Source organism: Nerophis lumbriciformis, linkage group LG33 (assembly GCF_033978685.3).
Source record: "Nerophis lumbriciformis linkage group LG33, RoL_Nlum_v2.1, whole genome shotgun sequence".
NCBI lineage: Eukaryota > Metazoa > Chordata > Actinopteri > Syngnathiformes > Syngnathidae > Nerophis > Nerophis lumbriciformis.
In genome coordinates this window covers 5012066-5026776 of record NC_084580.2, presented here as the reverse complement: position 1 = coordinate 5026776, position 14711 = coordinate 5012066, and the positions used below count along the sequence as shown (strand labels likewise).

The 14711-nt window shown below is 39.7% G+C and overlaps 2 protein-coding genes across 7 annotated transcripts in view; both read right to left on the bottom strand.

The window, feature by feature from the left end:
* Window positions 1–2695, bottom strand: part of adamts12 (ADAM metallopeptidase with thrombospondin type 1 motif, 12) — a 46692-nt gene extending 43997 nt beyond the window's left edge. Inside the window, exons 1-2 of one of the 2 annotated variants that reach the window (XM_061928689.1) lie at window positions 2388–2633; window positions 523–881 (exon numbers count right to left, since the gene is read on the bottom strand). In XM_061928689.1, coding sequence (XP_061784673.1) covers window positions 523–881; window positions 2388–2496 — 468 coding nt within the window. In that variant the 5' untranslated portion in view covers window positions 2497–2633. Of the gene's footprint in view, window positions 1–522; window positions 882–2387 lie in introns of both variants that reach the window. The other variant, XM_061928691.1, reaches the window with a different exon arrangement.
* Window positions 2696–3038: 343 nt separating this feature from the next.
* The window catches only part of LOC133575832 (THAP domain-containing protein 6), a 16778-nt gene continuing 5105 nt past the window's right edge, over window positions 3039–14711 (bottom strand). For 2 of the 5 annotated variants that reach the window (XM_061928695.1, XM_061928697.1), the window contains 3 exons: window positions 12110–12320; window positions 4836–4989; window positions 3895–4574 (listed from right to left, as the gene is read on the bottom strand). In XM_061928695.1, the coding sequence (XP_061784679.1) occupies window positions 4484–4574; window positions 4836–4989; window positions 12110–12320 (456 nt within the window). In that variant the 3' untranslated portion in view covers window positions 3895–4483. Of the gene's footprint in view, window positions 3116–3894; window positions 4575–4835; window positions 4990–12109; window positions 12321–14711 lie in introns of those variants that run through there. The other 3 variants (XM_061928696.1, XM_061928699.1, XM_061928698.1) reach the window with 3 other exon arrangements.

Below are 14711 nucleotides of genomic sequence, written 5' to 3'. Positions count from 1 at the left end.
ATTCACATCGACGTCCCACTGGGGTGAGTTTTTCCTTGCCCTTATGTGGGCTCTGTACCGAGGATGTCGTTGTGGCTTGTGCAGCCCTTTGAGACACTTGTGATTTAGGGCTATATAAACAAACATTGATTGATTGATTGATTGATTGAACATGTTTAACTTGTACTTTTTACATTGTAAGATGTCAGCCTGCCTAACCAATCGAGCTGAGGGTCCACTGTACCGAGAACTAGTTCAGTAACAGGTAGAAGCTGTTTAAGTGATGGTGATTGACTAAAGGGTCTCATCGCAGCAGCCGTCAGCAAGTCTGCGGTGTGGCCATTCTGCAAATAGTGTCAGGAACTCTTTGAAGGGAAAACCAAAACAGACAGGATACTGTCATATTTAGACAGTTGTAGCCTGACTGATGACAGCATCATCAGGCCAAAAATAGCCCAGCAAGCAGTGGATCATTTTAAACGTTTCCTATATGAAAAGCTATAAACAATACCACGTTTTCGGCATAATAACAGGATTGCTTACCATTCCATTGCATGTGCTGATGGCAGCAGTTCCTTTCACCCCTGAATCCACCACGGTGCCAAGTAGATGGCAGGACATCCCAGCAGAGGGACGGTCACTCTCAGTCCTTTTGGTGCCTCCATTACGCCTCTCCAGGATATAGTCGCTCGAAACGAGCCGATTGTTTGCGGTCAAATTGAACAATAAAGTGCGACCCGTGTAGTCTAGCTTGTAGTAAACCTGAGACTTGGAGGCGAAGGGTTGTCGGTTGTGCCTGACTTGCCCATGCTTGTAATTGTGAGATAGAGAGTGGGACAGGAAGTCTCCATCAGCGTTGGTTCTCACTGGGTGGGTGATGGACCCTGGCTGAGGAACATGACCTGGAGAATTTAATGCAGTACAGTTGGAATGGGACTATATGGTAAATGAACTACAGTGCAGTGGCTTATTCATATGAGGCTATTCAATTGTTCAACATTTTTCCTATTACTATTATTCCTACGTTTTATTATTCCCGAAAACTAGCATTATCTGCTTGGACATTTGATTTGTGTCTATTTATTTTGTTAGTGTTACTGAATTCAAAAGAAAAACAATTGTGCGTGCTTCTGTTTTTAAACACCTAGTGCCAAAAAGCTAGTTATAATGACAGCGCTCTATTGTTTTTAGGAATCTGCTGCAAACATATTAGGGTCTTTCAAGTATTTCTAACTGAACACGCAGGCCGCCAGGCCTACAGTTGATAACCCTGATTTAGGGCATGGAAGTACTATCTCTTAACATCTGATGTATAGTACCTTTTACTAACTAGCCTGTTTGAAGGAGAAACTCGGGGGTTTTCGTATTCAGTAACGCTAACAAAATAAATAGACCCAAATCCAATTTACAAAGCATGGAATGCCGATCGGTGTCGGCCAATTTTCGTCAAAATGCATGTGATATATATATAAATATTTACATGTGTATATATATATATATATATATAAATATATATATATATATATATATGTACACATCCATCCATCCATTTTCTACCGCTTATTCCCTTTGGGGTCGCTGGAGCCTATCTCAGCTACAATCGGGCGGAAGGCGGGGTACACCCTGGACAAGTCGCCACCTCATCGCAGGGCCAACACAGATAGACAGACAACATTCACACTCATATATACGTATATATGTACACATATATACGTATATATATATATATATATATATATATATATATATATATATATATATGTATGTATACATATACTGTATATATATATATATATATATATATATATATATACATATATATGTATACATATATTTGTATATATATATATGTATGTATACATATACTGTATAGATAGATATATATATATACATATATATGTATACATATATTTGTATATATACTGTATATACATACAGTATATATATATATAAACACATATATATTTACATACACATATACATGTAAATATTTATATATATATATATATATACGCACAAATTCACAAACACACACACAAATTATTTTGACTCAATGTACCGGTAGCTCCCGAGTCGAAAGTTTTGGTGACCCCTGCTCTACAGTTTAGTCAATTTAAGTCCCCTGTCTACAATTTACAAACTACAGTAGTAGTGCTAGCTCTGTTAGGATAATCCAATTCTACCACCTGTCCCTTTCGGGGTCCCGGGGGGCCTGGGGCCTATCCCAGCTGCACTTGGGCGAAAGGCAAGGTACACCCTGGATAAGTACTGTTTAGGTTTAGGATAAGTTCATTTGAATATTGCAATGAATCTGATCTCCTGTTCCTGTCGCTCAATGAGCGTATTCACCTTTTGAAGTCATGCATTACGTTTAGGTATGCAGAGAAATGAATGAGGTTCACACTGACCTTGTCCTGCAAAGTGAGGGAAGTCCAGCCCTTCATGGCCGGCTGCCAGGGTGAAAACAGAGTGTAGTAGCAGCTGAAGAGGAACCGTGCACTCCTGCGACCATCGCATATTTCATGGAAGCAAACTGAAAGTTCTGCAAAAAGAATGGCGTCAGGAGCGACTGCTTGCATGAAGCGACACTGGGTACTTGGTCATGACACGGACAGGCTCAGCCAGGAGGAATGTGTCCAACCACATCAGGGGAACCGAGCAAAGGCTGCAGATCAGAGACACATCATTATGCTGCAGGGAAGGAGTAAGCTGTGGCTCTGAGGCACTGAGGGGAGGAAGGGAGGGAGGAGTGTTGTTCTTGTAGCCGGTGTCTGCTTTCCTCCCAGGAGCAATGTAGAGGGAGAAGAAGCAAGAGGCTTCATTGGTCCATACTGTACACGGAGAGACGATGAACTGTGCCTCAACTTGCCACTGACAGCTCCGCTTCATCAGACTTCTTTAGCACTGCCTACCTGCCCACTCATGAACCTTACTGTTTGTGGTTCACTTTACTGCAACTCCCCATATCACATGATTACGAGAGGATTTGGGAGATCTCATAAAAGTCTGCGCTATTTCGCTGTGCGCCGTAGCCACAACACTGCGCATCAAATGGCCGTGGGGATTGTTGAACAGCGGTTGGCAGAAACGTTCCATGGCGGCGTTGTTTAGCAGTGGTTACGCATCCAGTGAAAATCTGGGGTGAGAATGAGGGCGGACAGGTAATAATACCAAAAACACAGGAACATGAAACATAAATCCTACCTGTCGTGAGGGATCCTGACACAGACTCCCTCGTTTAATAAAAGCGTTTATCGAGTTATAATTTAGTTTTAGTCTGGAAATCAACTATTTGGAATTTAGGAGGATTGCAGCTGGTTATTTTTTTAAAACAATGCAGATTTGGTTGCACATAAAGATGGTTGGATAATGGGAAGGCGGTTTTCTTATCAATTTAAAATAAGATACCGAAGGACATTGACAGAAAAACATATTTTGAGTTCATCGTGTGACTTCATGGCCTCTTCCTTGTTGTCTATAAAGACAACAGTAACCACAACAACAGATCCAGATTAAATTTATGCAATAAACTTTACAACAATATAAAACATTAAATATCATTATCAAGAAATCTCACTTTAAAAAACAAATAATGCTCTGTTTTAATTTTCCAAGAGTTATTAAAGTAACAGCGCTTGTTACTATTTATTTATATTTTACCCCTCTAACTTTACTTGTCAAAGGGACCAAAATATAAGAAACAGCTCTAGTATGATGCACAATACTGCAAAATACAACGACAGCGTCATTCAAAACTCAGCTTGGAAGTTATCTTATTTAATTCTACCCTCCTTTCATGCCCACATACATGACTCCTGTTACACTCATGTGCAGCAGACCGTGAAATGTCTAAACCTAGAAAATAATCATGAGTTTTGATTATTTTGTTCATCTTAGGTGGGACAGAGGCAGCTTTCATATTTTGTTCTCCCACAAGGATCTTGTGGCTGCATACCTTATTAAGACATCTGTGTTGTACTAGTGAGTAACACGTCTTAGCGGTTTGGGCCATTTCATCAGAATTTGTCACATGCAGGCACGAATTAGGTCAGCACTTCTTGGGTTCAGTGTGCATACACTCACAAGACATTAGGTAAGCGCTACGCGTGTGTGTTTCGTCTCAAGAGACATTTAAAAGCAAACATGAAAGCTTGTAGAACTTTTACATTCAAGATTTACTTTAATACTGTGCTATACAAATACAATCTTTGTGGTGTCAATCATATCGACAAATAAACAGTATATGCACATTTGTACATGTCCTTTATAAAAAGGATAATTTTGCCTTTTACTACCCTCTGCTGGCTAGAAGAACAACCGCAGGTTCAAGGTATTCCTGTCATCTGATTGTGGACCTTTATCCATCCATCCATTTCTACTGCTTGTCCCTTACAGGGTCGTGGGGGGTGCTGGAGCCTATCCTCTTGTTTTAAATAGACTATTCAAGTTTTTGTGACAGGGCTTGGTTAAATATCTTAACTGCTGCATCATTTAGTTTATTATGTTAATTTGAAGCTCTCATGTCTTCTTCTACTTCTTCACTCTTTTCCAAAGTTGAGTCAAGGTCAGGTTTGGAGACCAAACAGTTCCCCCACCTTTGTGAACAAAAAAAATATTGGTTGATGTTATGTTTGTTTGTGTTTTTTTATCCATCCATCCATTTTCTACCGCTTATTCCCTTTGGGGTCGCGGGGGGCGCTGGAGCCTATCTCAGCTACAATCGGGCGGAAGGCGGGGTACACCCTGGACAAGTCGCCACCTCATCGCAGGGCCAACACAGATAGACAGACAACATTCACACTCACATCCACACACTAGGGCCAATTGTTTTTTTAATTAGAGTCAAAATGAAATACCTTTGCAGTGTGTGTGGATGTGGAAGGTGAAGATGGAGAGATTTTCTCAAATAGTTATAAGTCTTTGGACCATGTAAGTGAAGGTCGAGTACAAACTCCCTCTGGTCTTTAGTGCACTCACTGCCCTGTTTGGACAAGAGGTGGACTGGAAAGTCTGAAATTTTGTTTAGACATGTTCATGTCAGTGCTTTTGGAACTGTGGTATCTCACATAAGGTGAGTACACCCCTCATATTTTAGGAAGCATTTTTACTGTACATTTGAAAGGACTATACTACAGAAATGAGGTATAGATTTAAAACATTGGGACATCGACACATTTCTAATCCTTTTGTCTCTAAACACCACCACAACGATAAAATCAATCAATCAAAGTTTACTTATATAGCCCTTAATCACAAATGTCTCAAAGGGCTGCACAAACCACAACGACATCCAGATCCCACATCAGAGCAAGAAAAAAACTCAACCCAATGAGAACAACAAGAAAACTTGGAAAGGACTAATGGGACAAATTAACGATCATTAAAGTTAAAGTTAAAGTACCACTGAAGTTACACACATACTAGGTGTGGTGAAATTATCCTCTGCATTTGACCTACCCCCTTGTTCCACCTCCTGGGAGGTTAGGGGAGCAGTGAGCAGCAGCGGTGGCCGCGCTCGGTAATCATTTTGGTGATTCAACCCCCATTCCAACCCTTGATGCTGAGTGCCAAGCAGGGATGTGTCCCATTTTTTTAGTCTTTGGTATGACTCGGCCAGTAATGTATTGTCCAGACTGATGCACAGAGTCTAACACTATTTCTAAACTTTATTGCCGACCTTAACACACCAACAGCCACTCTCATAATCCTGTTAGCCGCAGCACAAGCCACTGTAGCCTCAACGACAACCCAGAACTTCCTCAATATGCACCAGTGACAACTGCAGCAAGCAAGGCTGCGTTCACGAAACCCCAAAATGATAAGCCTCCAACATTACCACCCAAGCAAGTTGTTTGTTGCTGCAATGATTATGACAATTTGTTGTGGATTTTAGTTCGTAAGTAATTTTAAAATGTATTGCTTAATTATAATCTAATTTATATGACTGACATTTTTAAATCACTAGTCTGTTTAACTTAATTGTCACAAAATTCCATTGAAATAAAAAGGCATCGTTTTTGTTCTTTTAACATTAATTTGTACACTTTCCATATTTTAAGTACCAGCACCATTTTTATTGTACCGATTTGGTATTTATTTATATATATATTTGGTAATGTGCATCTATCTATTACACATACTATGGAGAAATTGTGTCACTTCTGGGTAAGAAGCGCACTGGAAAGGAAACAATACAAACAAAACAATAAAATAAATAAAAGTCCAAACCTGTCATGACAGTCATTACTAACATCTCCTCCATCCATTGTCTACCGCTTGTTCCTCTTGGGGGTGGCTGGAGCCTATCCCAGCTGCATTCGGGCCAACACAGATAGGCAAACAACACTCAGGCCATGTCCACACGAACACGGATACTAAATAAACGCATGCTTATCTCTGCGTTTAGGCCTCTTGTCCACACGCAATTGCATAATTTTGTCCTTAAAAACACAGACTTTTGCAAATACTGGCCAAAGTGTAGAGTTTCAAAACCCTCAGCATATGCGTATACACAGCTCAAACGAAGACATGTACTTCTCTGATGACGTTGCGACTGTGCGCCGTCATTTCCAAAGCCCAACAACACTGCCTCGCTTTCTTTAAACACATGGACTTACTGTATGTTTTTAAAATGAACATTCTGCTATTTTGAGACAACACTGATAAAAAAAAAGATGCATTAAAATTAGCTTTGTGACACTCCTACCAGCGCCAATGACAGTCAGCTGTTTTGAATACAATCGCTGTCGAACCTCCAGCTGATGGAACAACTTTGACAAGCAAGACTTTTTGCTTTGTGTCATAAGAAAGGTGCAACATTTTCTCATGCTTTTAATCCTTATTTAACGACAAATCATTAAGTTAACTTAAGTGCGTTGCTTCCATTTGTGTCGATGGAGCCCGGCGCGACTGTGTACGCGCATAACGTGCCTGAGCGGCTAAAAACAAACCAAAAAAAACATGATGTGTCCTTCTTCATTGTTGGTGTGTACTGATATTAAAAACAATGTACACTTCATTGAGCATGTAAGATATCACTTTATGGATGGGAATCAGCACCTCCAAGTCCGAGTCCATGGTTCTCGCCCGGAAAAGGGTGGAGTACCATCTCCTGGTTGGTCTTGCCCCAAGTGGAGGAGTTCAAGTACATCGGAGTCTTGTTCACGAGTGAGGGAAGAGTGGATCGTGAGATCGACAGGCGGATCGGTTCGGCGTCTTCAGTAATGCGGATGCTGTATCGATCCGTTGTGGTGAAGAAGGAGCTGAGCCGGAAGGCAAAGCTCTCAATTTACCGGTCGGTCTACGTTCCCATCCTCACCTATGGTCAGGAGCTTTGGGTTATGACCAAAAGGACAAGATCACGGGCACAGGCGGCCGAAATGAGTTTCCTCTGCTGGGTGGCGGTGCTCTCCTTTAGAGATAGGGTGAGAAGCTCTGTCATCCGGGAGGAGCTCAAAGTAAAGCCGCTGCTCCTCCACATCGAGAGGAGCCAGATGAGGTGGTTTGGGCATCTGGTCAGGATGCCACATGAACGCCTCCGTAGGGAGGTGTTTCGTCCGACCGGTAGAAGGCCACAGGGAAGACCCAGGACACGTTGGGAAGACTATGTCTCCCGGCTGGCCTGGGAACGCCTCGGGATCCCCCTGGAGGAGCAGGACGAAGTGGCTGAGGAGAGGGAAGTCTGGGCTTCCCTGCTTAGGCTGCTGCCCCCGCGACCCGACCTCGGATAAGCGGAAGAAGATGGATGGATGAATGGATTATTAAATGCTTTATAATTCCCCCAGAGTTTTGCAGGGGCACGCACGTCCGTGTGCTTTAGGCACTTAACTTGTCAAGAGGTTTCCCTTAGTGTGCGCTGATTTTAGAAATAATGGACACTTCACTGCGCATGTAATATATCACAATGTTGTGAATAAAATGTGTTATACTTTCACAAGTGTTCAGGGCTCTTCAGTAAGTGCAGTAAAGATAATGTATAGTGTATCAAAATAAGCTTAATAATACTGTTGAACACATCATAATAATCCCTTCAATTACCCTAAAAAACGGATTAACTCGCTGGACTATAAAGACAATATAACATACATCCATAAACGTGGATGCATATGCAAAATTTCAATATATTTATCTGTACAGTAATCTATTTATATATATGCACCTTCTTTTGTAAATGCAAACACTCTGCACCTTATTGCTCTTTTATCCTGCACTACCATGAGCTAATGCAACGAAATGTCATTCTTATCTGTAATGTAAAGTTCAAATTTGAATGACAATAAAAGGAAGTCTAAGTCTAATAACAGAGGTTTAATGCCACCACGTCAGCTGTGGTTGCTTTTCCAGGCTTCTATTGGACAACATTTGTGCATGACAGCACTTGTATGAATTTGTGTGTAGACAGAGACAATTTTGAAAGTACACTTGTGTGGACAGAGATCGTTTTAACCCCAGATATGTGTTTTTGTAACTGTCTGTGTTCGTGCACGTGGACATGCACATGTCACATTCACACACTAGGGTCAATTGTGTTGCCAATCAACCTAGAAATGTCTTTCAATCAGTGGAAAATGTTTTGCAAAGTGTTTTTTTTTTCAGATGTATTTTATTGATTTACAAAATATACAATATCCTCCAAACACTTTAATATCCTTTCAAATAGTTACTCAGCTGACTATATTTCACCTTCTACAAAGGCTGGGATATTGGGTATACATGTCCCAGAGAACAAATCTTCAACTATGTTTGTCTTGAAAGTGAACGTTTTACAAAGTTTAACATCTAATTGTGACAAATATTATATTATTGTTAACATGCTAGCACTGTTTTATGTATTGTAGATTATCTGAAGCAGATGAAAAAGCAATAAGTTTGGCAGTCAACACTTACATACTGTTTTGTGTTACGTTAACTTTAGCACTTTATATAGACCTGTTGTTTTATTTAATAAAACAGACTGCATCAGTTCAAGTCTGTTAAAAACAATAATTGTATTTACACTATTTTTGTTATACATCTATTTTCATTAAAATGTAATTGGGACCTGTGATAATTCTAACCTACATTTAACACACTTCCTTGTGGTCAAGATCAGGGGTCCCTAAGCCTTTTGTCACCAGGGACCGGTTTAATGTAGGCATTATTTTCACACACCGGCATTCCACGTGTGACAGATAAATACAACCAAAATAAGTGCATGAAAAATACAACTCACCATAACACTGAATTTGTGGGAGCCCTGGGCTTGTTTCTTTCCGATGAGATGGTCCTACATGCAATGGTACTATACCATTAACCTGCTGGGGTTAATTGCTGGGGACTGCAGATGGAGATTAGCTTTTGGTCAAAATCTGGCACATTTCCAATTTATATGTTCATTAAAGTGCATTGTCCCATGTACAAAGATATAACAAATATGAAAAATGGTGACTTCCTATACAAAATGTTATTATACATCTATGAACAAGCTTAGTGGTGTGTCGAGTGGGACAGGTAAAAAATAAAGTCAGAGAAAATGCTGGCCTTTATAAAAAAATGTATGTTTCTATGTAGCAAATTCTTCACAGATCAGTTCTGCATGCTCTCAGGACTGGTGGATGGAGACAACTGGTCTAGATACTATGTATTAGATATGGTTTGGTGTAAATGTGGTGTAAATGTTGCTAAAATGCACACTGTTAAATATATATCTTGAAGACAAACATTTCAGTGACGGTCGATATAAATTTCATAAAACAATACTGCCTGTCAGACATAAGGTACACAACCCAACCGGGATCAATACAGATTTGCATAAAAAAGCTATCATTTATCTTACTGCATGTCACATGTCAATGATATTGTGCACATGCCACGATTAGATGAAAATAAGGATGGGCAATACGGACCAAAATGAAATATCCCAGTATTTTGAGGTTGTTGTCACGGTATACGATATATATATATTTTAAATAAAGTGTTTAGTTTCAACTCAACACCACATTACTGTTGCTACAAGTGTTCTCAAATTACTTTAAAAAAGTAATGAATTATATGTACTCGTTAATTAACCAAAAAAGTAATTTAATTACTAATATAATTACTTTTTAAAACATTTAATTAATTACTAGGGAAAGTAATTAATGCCTTACTTAAAAAAAAAAAACTGTAAATATGTCATATGCAGTTGAGAGAAGTTTCATAGGACAGCAGCGCGTGCATGCACGTGTGTAGAATAGAATATAATAGAATAGAATGCCTTTTATTGTCACTATACACAGGTACAATGAGATTAAAAGCAACTCCAGTATCAAAACATAGGAAGAAAAGAAAAATAGTGCAAAAGGAGGTAAGGTGCACAGTCCAGTCCTGAGAACGATTTATGTTCATGTCTTGTTTACAGGAAATAAATATTATACTATATACATATATACAGAAGCATTCAGATGGTATCTTTAAAAGGCAGTGTCTGTTACCAAGCAACGAGTGATGTCAGCGAGGGTTTCACTGTATTTGTTAGCTTTAGCAGTTAGCGCTGCAGCGGCTTTTTGTCGGCTCTGACAGCTGTTCTGTTAAATCTTTTTTACCGGCGTGTGTTACCTTTGGTTAATAAAAAGGTAAGGTGCGCGAAGGTGAATGTGGCAGGGGGTTAGTGTCGGAAATGCGTGGTAGACCCTTCCCGCCCGCCGGATCCTACTGGGCACCGCACCGGCCGTAACAAAGGCACATCAAAAGGCGGTATGGCGGTATTGTCTCAAATATATACAGCTTTCTAAAATATACCAGTATTACCTATAATACCGGAATATCGCCCAACCCTAGATGAAAATAATATGTTTTTCCTACCTTCTTTTGTGTTTTCTCAAACCAAGTTGTAATGTCACAATGGCGCTGTCTTTTTCGCCTGAGTTTAGCACCTAATCCATTGTCTACTTACTGGTCCAGTCCCACGTAAATTTTATAGATATCAAATCAGGTTGGAGAGCATGAAACGGCAAGGAATAATACTGGATGCTTCAAGCATCAGCACAAGAGGGCATTCGAACATCCATCAATCTGTGACATCACAAATGACCCACAGTTACAAAACGATTGCAAAACATTCATAGGCATCCAAAACATTTGTAAGTCAGAAAAAAGGAAAATCATCAAAGGTCATCTTTAAATGAAAATACATAAATTCATTAAGATCTGATAGCTCAGTTACAGCTCATGTTATTACCTATTCTGTGTTATATGTGTTTTATGTTGCACGATTGCGCCAAGTAAAATTTGTGAACCCGTTCTCAAACAATGGCAATAAAAACTCTTCTGATTCTGATTCTGACATCAAGTTGAGTGCTTTTCTCAGCATTTTTAGGTGGGATTTAAAAATAGATTAAATTAACTAATTACAGATCATATTATTTAATCACTCTTTTTTTTAAGTTTGACAGCACTAACTGAGAGCTGACAGCAACAGATTCCAAATACAAGTCACCCTTGAAATGAGCTCTAGACCTTATATCTGCTCCATTTAAATGGGATAATGGGGGAATAACACACACCTGGCAATGGAACAGCTGAGCAGCCATCTGTCCCATTACTTTTGGTCCCTTAAAACACGTGAGGCACATTTACAAATAGTTGTAATTCACCTATTGCAGGAATTGGATGTAAATACCCTCAAATTAAAGCTGAACACCTGCAGTTAAATCACATTGTGTTTGTGTCATTTTAAATCCATTGTTGTGGTGAATACAGCCAAAAACGATTAGAAATGTGTCACTGTCCCAATATTTATGGACCTGACTGACCTTAGAGTCGTCAGTGTACATCTTGTATAGCAAGTCTCTAACGGTGGTCACACTAAATATTGACACACATTAGATATGTTCACTAACTTCACTATGAGCTGTGCTCGTTTGTGTTTTACCGGCTAGCTATTCAATAATGGCTGTCTTTTGACTTATTTTCATTGAATAGTAAATCAACACTGCTATAGTATAGGTTCTCAGTTCTCTCTGACGCGCTATAAAAATCTAATCCAGTAGACCTAGGTTTCATTTGTACAGTATTGTATTGTATTGTACCTTGAAAAGATTTAACAAAAATGGTTGCTGTAATGGGGATGGTGTGCTCACTTTTGTGAGCTACTATATAAGTGTGACTTCACCTGAGTATGAATGCAGCTTCTCTTTGAGATCTTCATTGATAAGGTTTTTGCCCCTCATATCCTTCAGAAGACAAAACACAGTGTTCTTGGACCTCCGTTCTCTGTCCTTAACATTCCTCAACTCGTGCTCCAGACTCTCCACCCTCACCAAGGCTTCAGTCAGTCTGGTCTTGACATCGGCAGGAGAAGCAGGCAGCGCATAGCAGTGATCCTAGAAAATTGTTTAAGAAATAACATTTTAGGTGCCAAAAAATACATAAATCGATCACCATCTGAAAAAAGAAGTACACTTGCAGTTTTAATTGAAAGTCAGTGAGTTATCACCTACTAATATGCTTAGTAAGTTAGATACAATTGGTGTAAATGTTAGTTGCTTTTTCTTTGGCATTTTTGACAGACAATACACTACACCAGGGGTAGGGAACCTATGGCTCAAGAGCCAAATGTGGCTCTTTTGATGACTGCATATGGCTCTCAGATCAATCTTAGCTGACATTGCTTAACATGATAAGTAATGAATAATTCCGCTGGTAATCACAGTGTTAAAAATAACGCTCAAAATATAAAACATTCTCATGCATTTTAATCCAATCATCCATTTTCTACCGCACTTGTTCAAGAAGTCGCAACGGTAAGAAATATTTTATTTATCATTGGTTATAGCTTCAGAATAACAATGTTATCAAAAAGAATAAGAGACTTATTATACTGTAAAAATGTTGGTCTTACTTAAAAATGCGCACATTTAGTTGTATTCAGTGTTAAAAAATATTATATGGCTCTCACGGAAATACATTTTAAAATATTTGGCTTTCATGGCTCTCTCAGACAAAAAGGTTCCCGACCCCTGCACTACACAACTTAATAGGAGCAACAACTATAAAATGCCACTAGATGGCGGTGTCGCACTGCAAACGCCTTCCTGTCAACTTTCTATTAGAGCCTCTTTTAGGCGAGCATCTTCAAAAAGTCAGTAGCTTTTTCTTAACAATTGTAGTTTTATTTAGTTTAATTATAAATATAGCACCTTTTACTTGCATGACAGTTAGTAAAATTAACTGTAGAGTCATTATAATTTTATGATGGGGAGAGTTTGCCCATGGAATTAATTAATTGACTGTACGTTCATCCATCCAGCCATCCATTTTCTACTGCTCGTCCCTTTCGGGGTCGCGGGGGGTGCTGGAGCCTATCTCAGCTTCATTCAAGCAGGAGGCGCGGTATACCCTGGACAGGTCGCCACCTCATCGCAGGGCCAACACAGATAGACAGACAACATTCACAATCACATTCACACACTAGGGCCAATTTAGTGTTGCCAATCAACCGATCTCCAGGTGCATGTCTTTGAAAGTGGGAAGAAGAAGAAGCCGCCAGAGTCACGGGGAGAACATGCAAACTCTACACAAGAATGGCAAAATATTAAAAACAGCCCTAGTGCTGAGCAGTGCAGTTCAAGTACAAACCCAATAATAAACATTTTGCTAATTTAATAGTTTCCATAACAAGTGAGTATAAATATTATCTTGTAAAGGCAGAATTATTGCTACAGCGTACATTTTGATATCATCAGCTTGTGCAGGTGTACCTAAAGACAACTCCCGTGAGTTGAGTCATGCTACAGCACCAAGTATTCCCACATACTTAGAGGCGAACTGCACTTTTTTGGGAATTTTGCCTATAATTCACAATCCTTAAGAGAGACAAGAACACAATTGCAATAACGTGCAATTGCTTATAAAGGAACCAATGGCAGCCATGACGCCACTGCGTCTATTTAGACCATAAAACCCAATAAATAACATTTCAAAAAGTGCCAACAATACTCCATTTACATTTCGTGACATGAATACTAACCAAGTATTAATGATATTGTTATTATAAGCTTTAACGTTAAGGCGCATTGAACAGAGAGGGGCAACTTCCTTATGCTGCTGTATTGACATCATCAGCTGATTCTCGCCTCGGAGCTCGTGAAAGCTAATTCTAGATTATAAATCATGCCTCTCACATTGATAGTAAAACGATGTGGACATAAACTGAGAAATTGGTACACTTTGATATCCAACTTAGACCTGGAAATGGCAAAAAAGACCTGAAAAGGCGCGTCGTTCCGCCCCCTTTTTTCTTTGCGATTCATTCTTCATCTAAACGGGAATATATCAACATCCTAACAGTCGGCGTAGTGGGTAGAGCGGCCGTGCCAGAAACCTGAGGGTTGCAGGTTCGCTCCCCGCCTCTTGACATCCAAATCGCTGCCGTTGTGTCATTGGGCAGGGCACTTCGCCCTTGCCCCTGGTGCCGCTCACACTGGTGAATAAATGATGAATGAGTGATAGGTGGTGGTCGGAGGAGCTTTAGGCGCAAACTGGCAGCCTCGCTTCCGTCAGTCTACCCCAGGGCAGCTGTAGCTTACCACCACCAGGTGTGAATGAATGATTGGTTCCCACTTCTCTGTGAGCGCTTTGAGTATCTAATAATAGAAAAGCGCGATATAAAATCTAATCCATTATTATTATTATTATTATATAATTTATACACACATACACATTGGCCCCCCAGACAAATTTTTTCTCTCAATGTGGCCCCCGAGTTAAAATAT